The sequence below is a fragment of the Rhea pennata genome, chromosome 22 (assembly GCF_028389875.1).
Source record: "Rhea pennata isolate bPtePen1 chromosome 22, bPtePen1.pri, whole genome shotgun sequence".
Lineage (NCBI taxonomy): Eukaryota > Metazoa > Chordata > Aves > Rheiformes > Rheidae > Rhea > Rhea pennata.
The window spans coordinates 4,317,044-4,339,259 of record NC_084684.1 but is presented as its reverse complement, the minus strand read 5'-3'; the positions used below and the strand labels follow the sequence as shown (position 1 = coordinate 4,339,259).

Here is a 22,216-nt window from a genome sequence, read left to right as displayed (position 1 = left end):
GCACAACTCTGGCTTGTCAGGTTCTGTCAGGATCAGCTTCCCACGTCTCTGTGCCCTTACAACAGCTGATGAGTACCTCTTCTACTTGGACATCTCACCTCCTTCCTCTCCTTCCCATGTCACAGCCACCCCATTCATCACCCCATTCACTGTTTTCCAGGCAGACCAATTTCTCCTTCCTCCTCTCTGCCCCCTGCTTTGAGCAGATTATCTTTTCTCACTCAGGTCCAGCTTCCTGTTTGCATGCTGTAAAAGAAGCCCTGGCACCTCCCCAGGCTTAACAAACCCATTTGATCTTGGAATTGCTTTCCTCAGTTTTCTGGTGGGTTATAAATAACCTCTTGTCATTGCATAGCTCTCCACAAACTGTGGTGTTTGTGCACATGCACGCACTCTGAGAAGGGCTGCCTTGTCTCTGTGGAACTGGAAGGATAAAACTAGGGCTCAAAATTGGTCTCATGTGTGTGGGGAGCCTTCCAAGTCCTGTCCATGTCATTGTGTGTACTTGTCCTCTGTGTGTGAACACAAAAGGCCAGCACTTGTGCATCTGTACTTTATGTATAAGGGAGAACATAGGGCCCAGCTTCCAGTGTGCACGTGTGCGCTTATGTGAGTACATGCCCATTTGCAGAGTGCATGTGTCACACAGCTATTGTGCATGGAGATCTTATCCCACAGTTGTGCATGAGATTTGGTTTTAGATACCTTAGGACTGCGTTCATCTGAGCATAGGTGCCTTTTGCTCCTTTACTTTGTATGTCTTCCCCAGAATAGGTTGGGGATACACTTACTGAATGCCAGGAAAATAGTACAAATTTAGAACTTTCCTCTCCATGAAGAAACCTGTAGTCTATGAGAACTACCTCTACCTGTAATTGTCATATAGATAGCTGGGCTCTGACATGTACCTACCTCTCTTGTCTTTGATGGACACTCAACCTTATCAAAGCATTTCTGTTGGACAACAAACATCCAGGCCGCTTAAGATTTCCTGAACAAGCCACTATATATTTACACTCTACCCATTATAGTGGCCAGCTCCATAACAGCATATTAGGTCTTGAAAGAACACAAATAGCCAAGTATTTAGCAGGAAATCTTAACAGAGGATTCTTTACAGCCAGCCTCTGGTTGCATTGATATGTTACCAAGTGCAACAGAGGTGTTTTCTCAATGTTTATACCTAGCTGGAAGTTTTTTGTCATTGTGATAAGGTCAATGGTTTTATTGGCTGGTGAGAGGCATTATAAAGTAGGTTGGCCTCCAAAGACTAGAGGTGCCTGGATCAATACCATCAGCAAACACAAGAGATATGTTAATAGAGTGGTCCACATTCTGATAACCTTGCAGAGCTTACCAGCCCTCCTGAGTCATCTCTTCCTCAGGTTTTTCTATTTTCAGATTCATTTGCATGATCTGTTGGGATTATACTTTAGAAAAACCTCTTCACTGATCTCTCCGTTCGACAGGCACTGCTTCCTTGATACAAGCAGCAAATCCACTGAGCTGTCTGCACCTGAGCTATGCATTCTACGTCATTACAAAGCGTAACTTTACAGACTCTGGATGGATATTTTGGGATCCTCAGGATCCCAGGTTGTATAGAGGCCAAGCAGCTAGAGTTGTAACTTTGCTTCAAATTTCATTTGCACTGAATGCTGTATTAAAATGGGCATTTGCACCTCTAGGAAGTAATTCCTCCAGTCCGAAGGTATCGTGAATACGACACAAAGCCTTACTCAGGGCCTAATTCATTCCTCAGTCTCAGGAAACTCCACAGACAAGGGATCCCATCACCCTTGTCCACTAGACTGATTCTGCTTCAGTAAAGCATTACCTTCAGCCACCATACAAGACCACACAGTGGTGAGCACTCTCGGGCTTCACCACTGTCACCTCAAAAAGCAGCGAACGTCCTGAAGGACCGTTCTCTGGAGACTGAGGATCCAGGACAGGCCCTGCCAAACTGCACTGACACCAGCCCGGGCCTAGGTACTGGTTTAAGCCTTAAACCATCTTCCCTTCTGAGTAAGCTGGATGCTCAACCCTGGGAAGATGCGCACCCAAGTTTTGGCAGTGCTCAGGCTGGGAAGTTTGGCTTGTGCTGTAAGGGAGGTGCAAATTTCACGTCTGAACCTGCACTGAAGCCCATTCCATTTTCAAGGGTAATGGAAAACTTGTGCACATGGGAAACGCGCCGGCCGAGGGCCCGTTCCAGGTTTTAACGTGCTCCCCGGGCCGCTGGCTCTCCCGCAGCAAGGCGGACGCTCCTTGCATCCCGGCTGCGAGACGCGAGTAACCCAAAGGCCCCGTCGGCGTCCCGCGCACCTCAGCAGCGGGCGGCGCGGCCTGGCCTGGCCTGGCGCGGTCGGGTCCGAACCGGCCTGAACCGGCCCGAACCGGCCCCGCCCCGCCCCGCCCTGCCCGCCGAGGGCCCCGCAGCGCCGCGCGTGACGTCGGCGCGCCCTTGTGACGCGGCGCGCGCCGGCGTCACGCGCGCGCCCCTGAGAGGCGGCGCCCGCCGGCGTCACGCGCGCGCCCCTGAGAGGCGGCGCCCGCCGGCGTCACGCGCGCGCCCCTGAGAGGCGGCGCCGCCGGCGTCACGCGCGCGCCGCGGCCCGGCCCGGCTCGGCCCTGCCCGGCCTCCCGCTGCCGCTCGGGCTGCCGGCGGCGCGGCGCGGCCGGCATGGCGGGGGCCCCGCAGGAGAACACGCTGCTGCACCTCTTCGCCGGAGGGTGAGTGCCCGGCGGGGCGCGGGCAGCCGCCGGCCTCCCGGAGCGAGCGGCGCGGGGCGGGCAGGTCCCGGCGGGCCGGTTCGGGCCGATCCGGTCTGGGCCGGCCCGGGCCGGCGCCTGTGGCGCGGCGGCGGCAGGAGGCGCCGGGGCCGGGGGCCGCGGTCCCGCCGGGCGCCGCGCCGCGGGGCGCGGGCGGGGCGGGAGGAGGCAGGGCCGCGGCGGCCCCGAGGACGGCGCCGGGCGCCGCGGCGGCCGCTCTGGCTGGCGGGTGAAGTCGCGTCCTGCCCTCGCACGCGGCCCCCGCTGAGTTAAGCAGCCCGCACAAGTGTGCCCCGCCGGGAGGCTTTGTGCGTCCCCTCGGACCGTACCCTGGTTCTGTAAAGAAGGGTGAGTGTTCGCACAGTGCCTCAGTAAAACCTGGGAAGGCAAGAGTGGGAAAGCGAAGCCGGTTCGTATAATTATCCTGAGAACCGAGTATTCCAAACAGAAAAAAATCAGAGAGGTAGGAAAGATCTTGACACTTTTGAGTAAGTGAATTTCCAAGGGGTACTGGATCCCTCCTTTTAAGGAATTGCAAGCTTCCTAATTTTTGTTGTGTTAAAAGACTAAACAAAAAAAAAAATCCCTTGTTAGGTAGCTTTCTATGGTAACTTTCGTAGAAGTCCACTAAAATCATTTTATAGTGGAAATATTTAAAAATACATATCTGCAGTGTAGAAAGTAAGTACTATTGTGTACACTTGTCATCATCACAAATCTTTTTATATAGTAGCTTAAACTATCTGTATAGCAAAATATTCTTCAGTAGTACTTGCCAGCCAACAATAGTTCAGAAGCCAACAAGAAATTGGTTGCTAGATTTAACCTGTAGGCCATTGTTTCTTCTTCCATTGCTGAACAGAAGAATTCAGTCTCCTCCGGCATCTCTTTGGAACATTAAGTTCATTTAAGATAAATATTAAAACCAAGAAAGCAAAGTTTTCCGGAGGCGTTGCCCTTCTGCTGGCTGGAATAGTATGCGTTGTTTTAAGTAAGCTGTTTTTTTCTTTATTTGCATTAGAGTAGTGCCTTGAGCCTGCTACAGAAATTGCGCTTGGATATGTGTACGCAGGTTGTTTGGATACTTACAGTGTTTATTCAGCACTCTAGGTGTCCTCACATAACTCATCTCACCCATCAGCATTTTAATCTAGCCTCTTCTGTATTTATTTAGTGCTCCCTCTGCTTTCTCTAAAGATTCTAATGAGCCAACATCTTCTGCAACATGCCTGGAAAGTCAGTTTTGAGCTTTTCTGAATTGTGCGTGGGAAGAAAAAAAGGAAGCCCACAGAGAATGTCCTCTTGACCATTTTCTGTCAGAATGAGATTGATTCATTTCAAAAGCGGCAGTGAAAATACAGCATGGGAAAGAGATACAGTCTTTTGGGGTACAGAGAGCTTTAAAGATTCGTTGTAGGGCTGATTTTTGTTCTGAATATATTATTTAAGAGATACAGAAAAGTGTACTATCATTTATGTTATGGTGATGTTACAGAAAGGAAAATGAGATAGCAAATTTAGTTTGTCTACTGATGCCTCATCACATGGCTGACTGGCTAGTTCTGGCTTCTGACAATTGGCTTTTTGTTGAAAGAAGAATTAATTGTTGAAAGATTTAATCAAATTAGTTGGTGAGAACATACCCTGTCTTCTCAGTGTTGAGTGGAAACGGAATTTCCCACTAGTGTGTTGTGGTGGTTCCGTCAGTAATACCTTGTTACGGCTGCCACAGCAACATCTGTTTAAACAGTGTGAATGGTGTCCTTTGAGCTCAGCATGTGTTTTTGAGGTGAGGAGCCTGGCCTTTGGCATTTCTCATCATTAAGAAATTTGACAAAGTTCTTTGCTGTAGAGTAGCTTGGCCACCTAACATGAAACTATTAGCATTTATATAGTGGCACGGCTGCTGATTGATGCTAGTGGTGCATCTGCGCTAGACCCAGGTATTTGGCTATGAAAATAGAGGAAGATGGTAGCCAGCACTGGCATTTGGCTGGACAAGGGCTAAGAATATTTCATTTGGTTCACGTGCATTCATCCTCACTGCAGTGTTTTTGCCAGTTTTCACACTGCAGCTGCCTTCTCCATTTGCTAGGGAGTTTATCCTTTTTCTTCCTCCATCCACTCTTCCTAGAATAGATTTATTTGGTGTCAGCTTTTAGAGACGTAAAATTTGGTAAGTCAACAAGCTAGCAAGGTTATGGGCAAAGCTAAGGTGGGTAGATCTGGAATAACCATGAGTACTTAGAAAGATATGAAAGAAGGTGGTCTCAGACTTTAAGGACTATTATTTGCACTAACACTCCCCCCTTGAGCGTTTCACTTGATTCCTGTCTTTCACAAATTAGCTGTTAGGTGTTGAGAGTAGCTCCTGTCCTTTAGGAAGGAAAAGTTATTTTCAAATGCTCACACAGCAAAATGTATCGGGTTAGGTTATAAGTTGTGATTATTCCTCTAGCTGAGCAGTTAGTCATCTTTCCTTGTGATCTCGATAAAGTCAATAGTACTCTAATGAGGGATCATCTAAGGTTTGGATGATTTTTGCAGTACTTCCTGTTCTATTCAACATCATATGTGGTTATCCATATTAAGAATATTGTTCAGTGGTTACATCTAAGACAGGTGAAATGACTCTTCTTAGTTAGGATTTTTGGCATCATCTATATCAATTGTTCTAGTGGGTGTCAAGAGCTGATTTTGAGTGCAAGACATTGGCATATTGGGGGTGGACTTTGTAAAGATAGAAAGTGAGAAGCAAGAGAACAAGTAATTGGATTTTGAGATTAAAAGCCTTGGCATGACTTTTAAACAGAATGTTTACTTTTTATATAAGCAAATAAATTTTCTGCAGTTTTTTGTAGTGCACTCTGTATTTTCATGAGCAGTTTGGTATATTTCATATCCTCAGGCCAAGAGTTTCTTTGCTTGCTCTGCTTGGACATTAAAAAGTAGAGAATTGTATTTTACCGCTCTAATGGCAACATATGCCTGGCCCAGCTTGTAAATAGAAGAGGTATTTGTAGCCTGAAGGACAAATTCTGTTTTTCTAACTGTGTGTGACAGACCAAAGCTGATGAATTACTGGATGTGTCCTACTGAAGGGATTTGTGCATCCATGATGCATGCAAAGCATGGCTGGGGACTTCTTCTTGTTTTTGCTTCGTGACCTGTAGAAGATGCCTATTTTGTTTCTGAGGAGGTTTCTCTCCATTTACTGAAAACAGATTAAACATTGTTTTGGGATTTTTGCAAGAGGCTAGTGCAATAAACACTGCGTATCTCTGGAACTGTAGTTCAGCAACAGGTATACAAAAAAAATCTGGCCCTAATCAGTACAAAGACTTAGAGGTTTTATTTTGATTACAGGGTAAAATTTTCCAAAATCAGATTTATCTGGCTACACGCTCATAGGCTCATGGTTTAGGGCTGTTTATGTAGCTGAGGAAGGTTGATTGTTTTTCTTTTCTTCCCAGATTTAGGCACTTGGAACACCCTGGGAATATAAAGTGTTTCTTTTATGCACAACATGTTATTTTCAGCCATCTTTCCAGGGAATAGAACAACACCAGGACACGATGCATAGAAATCTCATCTGGAGGAAAATCAACTTATCTGAACAAGATGTTCAATACATCAAAGTCCTTGCTTGAACTCTGTGCTGAGTATTTGTATTAGGGACGTAACTTACACACCCTGTTGACATTTTGAGAATTGCTTTCTTAGATAATGTTTTTTTTTCCTCAAATGTCACACTGACAACATTAACTCTGAGCTGTTAAAACTGATGATGCAGATACTAGTTCATTGTGTTGAATATCAGAGGATTACATGTGCTTTTCCAGAAGTACATAGTGAAAGAGGCATAGATTAACTGGATTATCAGAATAAAAAGGTGGAAGGAAAGGAGTGGGCTAGGAAGGCAAGCGGATAGATAATGCAGAAGGGAACTTACCAGAGCAGCTAGAAAATTGTACCTTGAGATGTCATTCTAGACCAAGCAGCTTGTAGTTCATAAACAGTAATGGAATTTGTGTTCTGAATTTATGAAATGTTGCTGTGAAACTATTACTTTAATGTTCATGAACATGAAATAAATGAGGATGGAAAACAGTACACAGTGGTGTGGAGGGCTAGTAGATAAATGAATAGGGAGTTAAGGAAATTGAATCCTCTTTGTAGAGCTCCTGAAAAATTGCTATTTTTACTTGAATATGTTGATGATTCAGGTGTTAATTTTGCAGGCTTTTGTCTGTATTCTGTGTAAATAGTGGGAGGCGTGACAGGTGAGTATCTACGAGAAGCATCCTTAAACACTTCCTGCTTTTTTCTATTTTTAAGTTTGAGCTTTGGGAGCAGCAAAGGCTTTGCTTGTGGAGCTGTTTCTGATCCTTATGTTGCTCACATGCCTCTGATACTAGATCTTGGGGGAACATGAGATGCATCTAACAAAACAGAAGGATACACTGAAGCAATGTTCTCCAGGGTAGTATTGACAGAACAGAAGGCTTGTGTCCAAGCCTGGTTCAGTACGCAAAATAATCAAAGACTGATAAGGTCTCTGAGAACACTGGCATTCTTGATACGAATGACAACTTCAGCTGCTATGTACCTAGTCCCATAAACAGCTTAATGAATTTATTTAGCAGTCAAAGCTTAAGGGAGTTAAAAGGGCTGAAGGCGAAAGCTTTTTCTCGTAATAATCTGTCACTATGAATGTATGGATTGTTCCTAGTGTGGATTAAACTTTTTCTTCTTTCAGCATGGAAGAGCAAGGAGCATGAGTTTAAAGAAGAAATTCATTTGAAGCATGCTTTTAAATCATATTGCCAGACTTGGTGAAACGTGGAATTTTTTTCCTACTAAATATGTTTGTATCTGAAAAAGTGTGTTTGGGATAGTGTACTTGAACAGAATTTTACAGTACATGAATACCATAATGAGAAGTTGTGTTTCCCTAGGTTTTGATCTTTGTAAAGAAACTTTGTTTTCCTACTTGTACAGCTAGAGTAATGAGTCCATTTAGTATAAATGCAGGAATTCAGGTGTTTTGGCAAAGAATTGTTTTTGCTTGATAAAAGACATACTGGGTTGGCAAGCAAAGTAAGCTGTACCAGATAAAGCATTCATAAAATAGTATGTATCAATAGCTCTTTCTTTTTGGCCAGTGTTTAATTGCCATTTCCCCTATAATTTTAAATAATTCTCCTAGTAAAACAATTCTGATATTGGTAGGGCTTTAGAAAGTATATGCATGTACCTTTCTTAATATTCATCTATAGATCTCTATTTCCAAACTTTTGCCTGCAAGCTTACTGTGACTCTAGTGAGCAATGCTTTTTTTTATGCATAAATCAAAGGATAGGATAGTTCTGCCCTTCCTCCCTCTATGGAAAAATACTTAAATTACAATTTCACATTAACATCAAAGAGAGTGAAGTTTTTGACTCATGGTGTTTTCTAAGGAAATTGCAAACACAGCTTCTTGAAGGAATAACATACTTCAGCACTTGTGTAAACAAAGAAAATAGTTCCTTGCCATTAGGTTCAGTTGTAGTTAATGCCCTTATAAAAACTAAAATCTTTAAGTCTTCCTAAACCCTAACTTGTTTGATAATAGGACTTAGGTATTGGGTATGTGGTTTTCAGTCAACCTTGGAATTGTTTTTTAATTTTGAAGTTTGGTATTTAACTACCCGTTCTGCCAAAAGAGAAACAGTGGCAGGGAGAGAAAGGGGTTGATCATTCATTTTCCAGACCAGTGATGAAAATGAAAATTGGAACCCAGGCATATTTTCTGGCGCAGTATACTTTTTCTGAGGTGCAGCTCTAACTGCATTAAGATGAGCGTATGCCTTTATAGCAGCAGAACAGAGAACTCTTTAAACTGATCCTTTAGTTTTTGCTGCAGAACATGAAGCACAACCTGTCGTTTTCTTGTGATAAATCTAGAACTTTTTCATACAGCCAGTTTGCTAACTTTAGGAGCTTCCCAGCTTTGCTCTCCTGGTGGTTATCCTAGGGCAATGGTCATAAACACCAGTGGTATCTAATACCAGTTTTATTTCAAAAAGATTACTGTAGCTTGTTTTGATACTACTGGTAAATGTCACTGCTGTCAGTGGTTCTCCTTCACTATCCTGGGACATCCAGATCTCATCTAATTCTCAGTAATCATCAAATTGACATGCAGTCCTGACTGGCAACCTTAGCCTTCCTTCTTGGGAAGGGTGCAGTAGGAGAGTTAACTGAAAATTTGTTCTTGCACAGCGTAAAACAGAACATCTGGTTTGTTCTATGAAGCAGTGAGGCATAGGATAATGATCTCTGGAGGGTGTTTTTTTCTTTTTTCTTTTTTTTTTAAGCACCTGGAAGTTCTCCATCCTGTTTCAAACTTCTTTATTTTCTAATGTGCTTGAGAGCTATTTTTACAGTAGGTCTCCAGGTCAGAAATGTGAGTTAGGAGAGTTCATAACAATAATTAGTGGCTGGAGGCCATGTTTTTCTTTTTTTCTGTACTATGGTTTCCGGGGGTAGGCATGGGTTAAAGAAAGATGTTGAAAAAAGCATAAGAACAGAAAAGATGAAAGCAGTGAGAAAGCAATAACTGAATGAGAAGGGTTGCAACTGTGACACATGGCACTGTTGGAAAGACAGTGGATGAACCAAGTTAAATGTCCTTATGAAAACCATAACTTCAATTCTTTCAGCCACCTTGTGAGTTTAATTTCAAATATGAGATTGTTAGATGAAGTAATGGTCATTATGCAGGACAGGATCATTGATTTCTTCTTAACATATGTATTTTATATTTGTGCTTCTTTTATTTGAATATGAGAATTTTGTTTATCCGTAGTAGCCTGTCATTCTGCTCAGTTATACAGTTCTACCACCTCTCTCCTCCTTGTGCTCCCCTATCCAAAAATATGTTGGTATCTGATGTTTTTAATATAACCTGTCTAATCTGGAGGAGTAGCTTTGATCTTTACTATTTCTGTAAACAATCTTTTTAAGTATTGAAATGGTGGAGAATTCTATTGCTGGGTTTTCAGCCTACAGTGTCCTAATCCCCAATGGCTTGTCCTCTTTCTCCAGCTTCCTGCTTCCCATAGGAAAAATCCATCCAAGGATATGTCTGTATTAGGCCAATAACCTCTGGAACGTGGTTCCTTCTGCTTTTACAGGCAGAATTCCAAGTCCTGTCATGGGGCCACCAGATGATCAGTCATGGATTGTTGTTGTTGTTGGGGCTGTTGTTTTGTCTTTGTTGTCCTTCTCCAGTTAGTACACATGACCATAATTTCTCAACCTTCCTCGCCCCCCTCCCCCCCCCCCAAAAAAAAAGCTTGGGAACATTCTCCCCTTGCCTGATGCTGAAACTACCCCCATCCTAATTATTTGTCAATACTGCAAAACAGAGTCAAATCTTCAGTTTTTATTTATACTCTATGCTGTTGTGATTTATACTCTATGCTGTTGTGATTTGACACATCTGTGCAACAACCTTTCCCTGAAACTGTCTTCTGTTTACATTGTCTTTTACAGATGCGGAGGAACAGTTGGTGCCATCTTTACTTGTCCTTTGGAAGTAATAAAGACTAGGCTCCAATCTTCAAAGCTAGCCTTCCGAGCTGTCTACTACCCTCAAGTCCACCTAGGGACCATCAGTGGGGAAGGAATGGTCAGGCCAACATCTGTATCACCAGGGCTCTTCAGAGTTCTCAAGTGAGTGCTGCTCCTCTTATCATTCAGCATTGCTTAACACCAGTCAGCTGAATTTGAGTTCCTCTGCACAAACATGGAATGCAGATTTTGCTCCAGACTCGCACTGGAAGGATGTCTTTCAGTTGGCCATATGCATTCAGCAGTGGAATGATAAATTATTCTTTAAAAATGTATCTTTAGGGTTCCTAGGTGTTTGAACTTCCACAGAAACTCATTTTCAGCACTCAAAGCTTTCCAAAGAGACTTGATTTGTATGAGTGTCTGGAAGTGTTATTTTTAAATCAACTTTTCAGACTTAAGCTTCCCAGCTGTTAATACGTTCCAAGGATCAAGAGTCTGTAGTATATTCTGTGTATTTGTATGTACCTCAGCTTGCTGGAGCTATCATAGAAAATATTCCAGAGGAAAGGCATTTTCTTAACATGGGAATTGTCATCATTGTCTTCTCACGGGAATCTCCATGTTTAATTCGCTGTCATCTTTGAGTAGTGGAACAGGCAAGTCTTATTAGCCAGGGCTGACTCCTGGCACAATGACTGAATGATTGAATGAACCATGTACCTTTTCTTTCTGTCTTTCCTGGAGCCATTCCCAGTCTGTTTTAAGTAGTTAGAGGTGCTTGTTTCTGCCCATGCTATTTGCCTAGTTGATGGAGGGAAGCTTTAATTGTGCCCATTTTTATCCTGAAGCTCTCATTCTTTGGAGTTTCATATACAAGGGAGAGCCTATAGCCTTTCCTTCACCTTAAAAGACAAGCATTGTAAGAAGGATTCTAATTCTCTGCACTTAGTGATACATGTCAGCCTCTGATCCATCTTTGAAGGTGCCTCTGCTTTGAACAGCAGTTTGGACCAGGTAACCTTCAAAGTTCTCTTTCAACCTAAATGTTCGCATATATTTTAAGCATTTCTTGTCTGCACTTGTGTGTGGGTTATCTATAATTGAAATTATGTGAATGGAGGAAGGACACTTTTTGCAAAACCAGTTTCTAAAATATAATGTGTAATTGGGGTCTTGTGAGCTCTCATCTTTTCCTCATCCACATCTGATTTAATGAGCTATCTTCTGTTTGCTGTTAGTATGTTGCTTTAGCAAATTGTTATGCATCAATCCTATCTACATCTGTATTACTAGGAGTTTTCTTATAAGTCTTTTCTGTAGTTCAGACTGCAGCATTTGCTGCTCCAGCTTCTCCCTTTTCAGATGTGTATTCATAGAGTGAAATGGGAAATCATCTAGCTTAGAGCTGTTGTACAGTCTACCAGCAACTTGGAGGGCCAAACCTCTACTACTTTTTTCTTGTTTTTAATATCAAAGCAGGAGAAACTTATGATTCAGACCTCAAGCAAACGGAATGAGGAGTTGATTTGGATCATTGTGCGCCCCAGGGTGATGCAGAGAGGTCCTGCTTAGATCAGGTAGTAGAAATGCCAAAGACAATACTGACTAGCAAAACAGGTTGAATGATTTATGTAAGACCAACACATCTGGCAGATTGCCTGGTGAAGCTGCACAGTTATATAACAGTACAGTGCTAACTCAAATTCTCTGAAGATCTGGATGGCTAAAGTCACTCTGGGACTTGAGAGTCTCTCTTGTAAACACCACTTCTCTTACCTCTGAATAGACAAAGGAGTGTTTGGCAAGTCTAGAACAATCCGTGATTCAAAGTGGACGGTAGTGCCAGTTGCCTTGATCACATCTGTTCCTTTCACTTCCCACATTTTCACTGTGCACCATTGAACCTGAAGCAACTGTAACTACAAGAACGTACAACTTCAAGGCATATGAGGCTCTTAATTCATCTTCTCTGCCCATCTGTTTCCCTGAGGCTGTCCTCTTGGGGAGAGAGCAAATGGGTTAAGATTGGGTCAACGTTTTAGTACATATATTAAGGTCATTAAATTTGGTGACTGTGCTGTTGATTTCATTTTACCTCAGGAATTGCTCAGCTGCATAAATCAGCAAGCTTTCTACCTACCTTCTTCAGAATGTTAAGAAGTGAAAGCAAAATAATCATACCATTTGTCATTCCATTGCAGGCAGTGTCCTTGAAGTACAGATGATGCTATTGAGTATGGTCTTTCTGATAATATATATTAAAAAAAAAAAAGAGCAAGTAAGTCTCTTGCAGTTTACCCTCTTGTACTCATTTCTCAATCCTGGTTTCACATATATGATAATTATTAACAATGGATGTGACTTAGACCCTCTGGTTTAGAAAAATTGTATGGCCAAAGAGGCAGCCTTTAGAGCCCTACATATAAAATTGTTCCATAAGAGTTAAAGATGTTGAATATAAAAGCCCTTTTGCTGCTGTAAATAGAAAGAAAGTAGGTACTCAGGAGAGCAAGTTAAGCCTGCTACTGAATAGAAAGCACTCCAGAAGGACAGGCTGTTTTTGTCTAATCCGCTTAAGATTCTGATGAGTCACCTCAGCTGGAAGCTGCAGTCGTGACTGTTAAGTGACAAAGAACAAGTAGTTGGTAGATCTGTCTCCTTGGAGACACTCAGCCTTGGAGCTTACAGAGAAAGTTCAGCTCTGCCGTGAAAAAGTGTTTCAGAAGTTCCTATATCCTCTTCTTTCTAATAAGCTTGTTTTTGGAATCTGTGGGGAACATTCCTGACAGTGGTAATGACCTAGAAAGCAAACTCTGAAAAATGGGTAATTCAAACAGGTGCACGTGAACTACCCCTGGATCCTGGTGTTATCTGGATTTTTTTGCACGGTCTTCACATGACATGTCTTATTTCAGTTAAGAGGGCTGCAGCCTAACAGACTGTGCACAGAATTCCCAGTCGTTACTGGACTATACCTGACAGTCACTAGTGGATGAATACTTGGCTATTTATTGGTGTTTGTTGTTTTAGTTATTATAAATATGTCTGCTGTTAGTCATTCAAAAAACTTGTGCACAAGATAAGTCTCTTTTGGTGAGGCACTTAAGCAAATTATTGTACCAAACTTGGTAGCCACTGGGGAAGTTGTCCAAACAGTTCATATCCTTCAGAGTAGTTGGTCCCAGCTCACTGTGGCTTCTGAAGCATGGAGGAAGACAGGTGAAAACGGCTTTAGAAACCTGGGTTGTAGCAATTGCAAAACTGCAGGAAAATGCATTTGGTCTTCACTTTAGACTAGATCATGAAGTCCAATGGCAGTGATTCACAACTGTGCCTTTGTATTTGGGGTTTCCTTGGGAAGAATGTATGTGAACTCTTGAATGCCCTCAAAACCAAAACAATCATCCCTAAACTACCTGGTGGAACATAGATTATAGTACAGCTGTGACATGCAACTTTCACCCTGGATTGGGACTGGGTGGGGACAGAAAAATGACTAGGTAATTGTAAAGGGGATGTGGCTTTTTTTTTTTTTTTTTTTTTTTGTCACTCTTTTCAGAAAAAAGACCTCCTGAATTGTTTAGATATAGAGAATGCCAAGAATACTTTCTTTGAAGAGTCAACTAGCCTTGCATTCCCCATAAAATTCTTTAATTCTGTTCCTGGCAGCTTTCAAAGAATGGGAATTATAACCCTGTGTCATATGGTGCACACACTGAAGTTTTTTACTGCTTAGTGACTTTTATTCAGTAGTATCTCATTTTGCTAATTTTCAGTTAAATTATGTAGTCTGAAAGCTACCAGGTTCACAATGAATACTTACTTCTTTAGCATAGTTCTTTTGCCTGACTATGTGCTAGAACAAGAAATATAACTTTTAACTCAAATACTGTGGTTTTTTTTTCTGTTTGTTCTTGTTTTAAGGTCAATTCTGGAAAAAGAAGGACCAAGGTCACTCTTCCGAGGGCTGGGTCCAAACTTGGTTGGAGTGGCACCATCAAGGTAAATAGTTAAACTCTTGCTAGAAGGCACATTTAAAGGCACCAACCCAAATGTTACATCACAAATGCAGTGTAAATAGATGCACTGTAAAGAATAGATGACAATTATTCTGTCATAAACTGAGCTTTGTGAAGCAGTTTCAGACTGCACAGTGTGTATATGCCAATAAGTTATAAATCTGCTTTATACTTGCATAACACTGTTAGTCAGTAATGTTTACGAATAGCTAATATATTCAGAACCTATTTCTTGTCAATATTCCTTCCTTCTACCCAGAAAAAATGATGGAATTATGTGAAAGTCAGTGTCTGTCTTTCTATGAATGAAACCTGTATCTGCCAGATTTTTCGTATTTTATTGGGTTGTCTAAATTTTGTGCATTTATCTTAGCTGTTTCTTTTGCTCTCTGCTTTCTGTTGTCAGTGGAACTCCCTTTTTGCTTATGCCATGTGATCCTATCCTCAAAAAAGGAGAGGTTTTAGCCTGGTATTAAAAGAGAGAATATATTTTAAAGGCATTTAAGTGGCTGTTGCAGTGACTCATGGAAGTGGTCATATGCTTGAGAAAACAGAAGAACATAGGTGCAGAAAAAAATGTAGATTAATGTTTGTATTTCTCTAATAGGATCTATCACTTTACCTGTGAATATATGGTGTTGGCAAACACTTAAGTAGGGGCCAGATGCCAGGGGAAACAGGAGTATCTTTCTGGGACTTGGTTGCCTGAACTCTTCTCAGATGAAAAAGTAAAAGGGGCAGGAGGAGAGACAGTGGGGACACACACTTGCATTGCTGCTGCATAACCTCAAAGATGTTTCCACACACATCTATGATTGTCCCATTCCTTGTTTTCTCTAGCATTCGCCTTCAAGGAGCTGTACTCTGAATATAGTTCAGGCAGCTTCTCATTCATATTGACTGTTGCAGATCCTGCTCTGAGCTTCTGTCTAGTCACGTGCATTACATAGAGATTTGAGGCATGTAATCTCCTTCTTCACTTCAGTCCAGAGTTAGGTGTTTAAAGCATGAATGCTCTTATGTCAGTTATAGTTCTGAACAAATGTAGGGAAAACATGGCATAGAGAAAGAAAGTGACATTCCTGAGGTTACAAAGTGTGTTTAAAACCAGATTTGGTGTTAGTATCTAATTCAATGGGCTTTGTTCAAAGACCACGTTGCCTCCCATTTCAGACTCTGTGAATATAAAACCTTTCTACTTTGTGGAAAGTAGATAATGGCACTATAGTGTAGCAAAGGAGAGCCTGTGACCTTGCAGATGGAAGCAATCATGTGGAGGTCCCTTTGAACATTTTTTTATTGGATGGAGGAGAGGGGGAGGGGAAGCTGTGAGATGGCAATGTATCTAATTTGACGTCCTCTGTATTAGATTGCTTTCCCTCCTCCCTCCTTTTCTTGCACAGGGCTGTCTATTTTGCATGTTACTCCAAAGCCAAAGAGCGATTTAATGGCATCTTTGTGCCCAACAGCAACATCGTGCACATTTGCTCTGCAGGTTCTGCAGGTATGTATTAGTAATTCATCTTCCAAATAGTCTGCAGCAATACCCTGTTCTTCAGCCACCCATCAATAGCAGCCTATGCATGTATTGTTATCTGTGTGGCTCTGAGATACCTCTTAATACTTTAAAGTATGTATTCAAAGCTGTTATTGTTGCAAGAGTTGTTCTCTTCCTCTCAGTAGTTGAAAAATTAGTAGAATAAGGCAGATACTGGATTTTTGGTCAGTCTATAAAGGACCTAGCCTAATAGGCCAGTCTACTCTGAGAGTTCAGGATAATTTTAGTATATGAATGAGTTCAGAGGCCAGTATTTAGCTTATTCTGGGAATGTATACTTGGTTTTGTATGTGCCAGGAGCTATTAGAATCTATTGCAAGGTACAGAAAGAATTTCTTTCTAAAAAATATATTTAACAATGGTCCCTATAAAAAGGTAAGATCAGGAGAGGTGATTGAGTTCACAAAACAATATGTAAAAAACACTCCTAAGGAGCCAAAGTTCAGAGACTATTTAAAAACAATCTACTAGGCTGGAAACAGCTATTCCTTTCAAACAAACAAAATGGGAGTACTTGGCAAGCTTGTTTAGGGACTGTTAAGGAATGCTCCTCTGAAGAACTGAAGTTGGTGTTTCATAGCATTACTAAAAAAAGTAAATCTGCTTTTCTGTAATACCTGAACAACCAAGTATCAGTGCAATCCAAAGAGAAGTTTATACGAAAAGGTTTTGCATGTGTGTTATGTAATGTAGTTGTAGAAAGCCTTCAGTATCTCGTCAAAAAGTCATTCAGAAGTATTTGAGGGGCAAAGGGAAGGCATGTACAAACTTTGCAGAAGAGCCTGACACCATATATATGTGTGTGTATATATATGTGTATATGAATGTGTATATATATATACACACACACACACATACATATATACATACATATACATACACGTGTGTGTATGTATATAGATATATAAAATATATACCATTTGGTGAACTCAGTACTTAATTGCTGACAATTGCGTGCCTTGTAGCTTTTGCAAGCCTATGGTCCCTAATTTCTGAGCCTTGCTGGATGTGAACATTGCCTGAAGTAATAAGGCAGTTTGACTAAAGACATATTGGTGGAGTTGGAAATCTGCTTAGTTTGGTCTTAGCAGAGATTTGTGCCAGCATACCCAACAGATTATACAGAGATACTCTGCTGGCTCACTACTTTTTATGGGTCTAATAGTACCACTGCGCATGAGTTATAGCAATCTTATATCTCTTGTATGGGAACAGACTTCACATTTCTACACTGTGTCCACATTGAATACTGCAGAGCAGCTGAAACTATAATCACATTAGGTGGGGGGTTTTTAATAGATTTTTTTTTTTGATAAGAGTAACATGAACCTATAGACAAAGTATTGCAGCTACAGAACATTGACTAGCAATGTGTCCTTTTGCCTGCCTGTCTAAAGGACAGTGACCCTTTGAGTGTTACTGGAAGTATATTAAAATCAACTTTTGGAGGAGGCCAAAGGCAGATTTCACACAGAGATCAATCCCAGGTCTTTACTAACTCCTAACTTACCTTGTTTAGAAAAACTGTTTTAGTGTTCAGCACTTTAAAAATGTATTTAAGTTGTTGGGTTTTTCTAATTTGGAGTAAGCTTTTTTCCAGCTGAAATGTTACAGTAATATTTCTCTAACCAGTAAGAAAATACTGATAGACACCAGCAAAACTTTGATATTGTTTTAGCCAAATTGTTCTAGTTCATTGTATTTTTTTTTCTCTCAGTAAGGGGAAAGTTTGTTGTGGGAAAATTATTGTAGGAGACTTCTTCTAGTTCAAGCTTCAGTCTTGAACTGTAATCATTAAAAACAATCTCTCCAATGGCTGGGTTTTGTTAGTGAGATGGCTCAGTGGCACCACCTAGAGCCTTTGGAGGGAGGAAACTAATGCACATGTATTTTCTTCATTGATTTCATTTCATCTCTTACTGTAAAACCCAGTCACTAAATAAGATACCTGGTCTACAGCAGTCTTCAGGTACATGAAGTACATATCAATACCAGACACAAACATGAAGCATCCTATAAGAAATTACAGGGCAAGTGGTCACTGCCTTCTGAAGTTCTGTGTAACATCATTCTGTAGAAAGAAAGGAGTTGTAAGCTACAAACCTGCATGTCTTTTGAAACTTATGGATAGAACTGGTAAATTGAACTATGCAGTGGAGGTTCATATTGGTTCATATTTTTTATATATTTCCTAAGATTCATATTTGCCACTGCAGTACATCAGCCTAGATTCAGCTATATTTTGTTTTTCCTTTCTGTCTTTTAGCTTTTATCACAAATTCCCTGATGAATCCCATATGGATGGTGAAAACCAGAATGCAGCTAGAACGGAAGTAAGTAATTGATTGAAAGAGACTGGATGGCTAAAGGAGAGTCTGGAAAGCTAGACTTTGTCCTTTCTACTCATGGCTCTTTGGTCTGTGGTAGAATTTGCTCTGTTGTTTCCCTGACAATCAATCTACCTTTCAAACCAACATCCTTTTACCTGTCCAGACTAAGGATTACAATTCTGGGTGTTGTACCTTAATTTGAGGCAGAGTTAGTATGGAGAAGAAAGTATAAATTGCCTTGAGTGCTGGGTTCAGTTTTTGTTTTCACCATAGATCTTAAGCCAATTGGGGCATAGCATTAATTTATTTATCCTCAGATCCCTGCTTACAAAATCTTCTGTACCTCATGGATTGATGTGGATGATAAATACATCAAGAACTGTGAGGTGCTTTGATACAGCAATAATAGAGACTATGGAAGTGTCAAATTAGCTCATTTGAGAGCCCTGAGCATGAGGTTGCAGTCTCCTTGACAACACAACTAGCACTGGTCCTAGATCATACAGATGTGTATTACTGCAACAAACCATGGTTATTAAGACACAGCTAGCTAACTGAACAGAAAGGGTGATGTTTTTAAAATTCTAATGAAGCAGGATTAGTTTTGTTTCATAAAACATTCTAGAGGCTGCAAGAATCTGTTGCAGTGGTTTAATGTTCTCTTGTATCCTTCAGAATTTTGTTACTGTTAACCATACATCCTGGAGGCAGAGAGGGAATTTGACAGTAATAGATTTTTGGTCCAGTGATCCATGGTCGCTGGCGGATATTGAAGCAATGAGGGACTCTTTTATCAATGGAGATTCCTTTCTGCAAGGTCATGTCAGATGAGATAAGAAGGATCCTTTAAGACACTACAATCTATAAATAATTTATAAGTGTTAATTCTGGCACTTTACAGGGTAGTACATTTGAACTGAATGCGGCCCCTTAAGCCAAAGGATCATTTCTCATGTAGGAGACCTGTGTCTTGGCCTACTGAAGATGGCCTTAAAGGGAATTGCCAGCTAATAGAAAGCAGTGTCTCTTCAGTGCTCGTTTTTTAAAGCAGTGGTGAACTGTGACTAGATAGGACTGGAGTTCTAAGAATTATTTTAAGTATGTATTAGTGGATTAGAAAAGCCAAGGGTGTGCTCTTAGTGTGATGGTCCTGCTCTATACACCAGATTTTTGGACTAAAACTAAGCAGAGAACCATTTGTGTAGTTACAAAAGCTATACTGAAAGCCATGAGGTTTTTTTTTTTATCTTAATTCTAAATCTGGATTCATCATGTGTTCTGTTTTGTTCTTATATTTGTTTTTTTAGAGTCAGAGGTTCAAAGCCTATGAATGCTTTGCAGTGTGCTAGATACGTTTACCAGACGGAAGGTATCCGTGGCTTTTATAGAGGCTTGACCGCCTCCTATGCTGGGATTTCTGAGACCATTATCTGCTTTGCTATTTACGAAAGCTTAAAAAAACACTTAAAGGAAGTCCAGCTGCCCCCTTCTTCTACTAATGGGACCGAAAGGAACTCCACAAACTTTTTTGGACTGATGTTTGCTGCTGCTGTTTCCAAGGGCTGTGCTTCTTGCATTGCTTATCCACACGGTATGTTAACTTTTCCACTTATGAGTGCAGTAGAACAGCTGTTGCTTCTAGTTTGAGTTGAATGATGATCTGTAGAGTTCTTCGTTTCAATGGCCAAGTGCATATTATAGAGGTATATGTATATACCTTTTTATTTTCAGTATTGGTCCCGTTATTCTTGATAAGCCATGTTGTTAGTGATTAGAACTTCCTGATCAAAAACAGCTCAAAAAATAAAAGAAATTGGATGCCTTTGACATCACTTCTCATTAGTAACCTCTAGCTGTGTCTCTACTGTGCTTGGGACTCTGCAAGCATGTATATATTTCTGTTTTTAGAAGGGCTGAAGAATAGTGCTGTATAGTGTGTGAAAGTAAGGGTTTTTTGCAGAAGAAATCGGTGAAGGTTTGTGTTCTGAAGATCTTGCTATCTGAATTCACATATGAGACAATGAGAACACAAAAAGGGTGCATGCAAAGTGGTGGCTCACACTTCTGGTATGAGCAGATTATTGTGTTTGGATAGGTGTAAAGATAGTCATGGTTATATAGAAGGACATTAGCAGTATGAGCAAATTTAGTTGTATAGATACTTGAGTGAGCAAATAATCTATTCATTCCCCATGAAAGGGAACTCATCTTTAACTTTCAGTCCTGCCTAAAGGGTGATGTATACAGGATTTCATAGTTTAAAATACTGCCTGGCAGACAGACATACTTTCTGGTCAAGAAGGTTTTGATAACCTTGGGCTGTGCATACTTTTTCCTGGTCTTGGTGTGTTTCTCAATAGGAAGATTTAAGTTGTATTAACTTTGGGCTCTTTTTCATTTTTCTGCAGAGGTCATACGGACACGGCTGCGAGAAGAAGGTACTAAATACAAGACTTTCATTCAGACAACACGTCTGGTAGCACGTGAGGAAGGCTATCTTGCTTTCTATAGAGGACTCTTTGCCCAACTCATCCGGCAGATACCAAACACAGCCATTGTGTTGTCCACTTATGAGTTAATTGTGTATTTGTTAGAAGACCATGCAAAGTAGCAGAACCAAGACTACTGTTATGGACTGTAGACCAATTTCTTCATTGAACAAATAGTCCTTTAAGACTGATGCTGGTGGCAGCACTGGCGAAAACCTATGAATCTCTGATTACCTGCTGGATATTTTCCTTTTGGAGTCATGCTTTCTGAAAGGTCTCAACTCATTAACGTTAATAGTTAATTATAACTTTTTTTTTTAACTTAATGATAAAAATTAAACAGCTACTAAATTAAATTACACTATTTAATTTAAGTATATGTTTGTCCTTTTCCTTAAGCACAGCCATATGTGGTCAAGGAATGTACCTTGTACTATCAAGTGATCTCTTGGACTGATGTTCATTAAAACTATTAAAACGGAAGAGAAACTGGTTTGGAAATTTGAAACTCGGGCTTCCTACCACTGGTGTCCTGTTGCTTTTTAGCACTATAATAGCATAATGCCCAAATAATTTCGAGAGTTACTCAGTGTTTACGTAAGGTGCACCATACCCATTACTGTAGGAACTTCTTGTGGTATCCAAGTGGGACAACTTTGTTACACTTCTAGTTTGAAGTGTTCACACCAGAATCTCTGGTACCTGCAGTGGCAATGTCACTGAAATGTAATTGTGGGAGGCTCTTCAGTAAAACTTAATCACTTACAGTACTGTGTACCTATGGACTTGGATACATGTTTGAGTTACTGTGTGTAAATTGATCTCTCCTGACTGATCACTCTTATACATTGCGTTTGTGAAGGGCTGAGAGCATAAGGACAGTCGGTGCTTGTGGCCTAGCAGTAATGAAGAAATTCTATGAGATGCAGTAAGTTGGTCATGTATCCTGACCCTAGCTTTTTACTGTTTTGAGTTCGTCTGCATTACATTTTCATTAAAACGTAAGGGGGACAGAGAGGCAGAATCATATAGGACCCAAATTTTGAGTATGAATCCGGTTTTGGAGTCTGCTTTACAGTATGTTGAGAGTGATTGAGAATAATCATTCTTGATTTGATATCCTTTTGTGGAGCAGTGCTTCAGGTGGGATTGAGTTACCCCATTGACGTGCCACTGGAGTCAAGACAAAAAAAAGTACACATCTTACGTAAATAGTTTCCTTTCATCATTACTGGCTTCAGTACTGAAGGAAAGAAGAACGATCTGCTGGTCTAGTGGAGAATAATTCCTGTATTTGTTTATCACAGATGCAACATCTGCCTTCTCCTCCACAGACTCAGTATCAAAGGAGTATTCTTCTACAGTAGTTTCCTTTACAACTCCTATTGCAACAGTACTTTGTGATGGAAGTATTGTCTACGTATAATTCCTGATAGTGCTGGAGTAAAATACTTTAGAACTTAAATGGTTAGATTTTTGCTT

At 40.9% G+C, this 22,216-nt stretch overlaps 1 protein-coding gene across 1 annotated transcript; it reads left to right on the top strand.

The window, feature by feature from the left end:
• Positions 1-2,623: 2,623 nt before the first annotated feature.
• Positions 2,624-21,242, top strand: SLC25A33 (solute carrier family 25 member 33). The gene is made up of 7 exons (XM_062593509.1): positions 2,624-2,736; positions 10,318-10,497; positions 14,263-14,340; positions 15,761-15,861; positions 18,182-18,248; positions 19,553-19,836; positions 20,654-21,242. The coding sequence occupies exons 1-7, from the start codon at positions 2,687-2,689 to the stop codon at positions 20,854-20,856; spliced, it is 963 nt and encodes a 320-aa protein (XP_062449493.1). The 5' UTR covers positions 2,624-2,686; the 3' UTR covers positions 20,857-21,242.
• Positions 21,243-22,216: the final 974 nt, after the last annotated feature.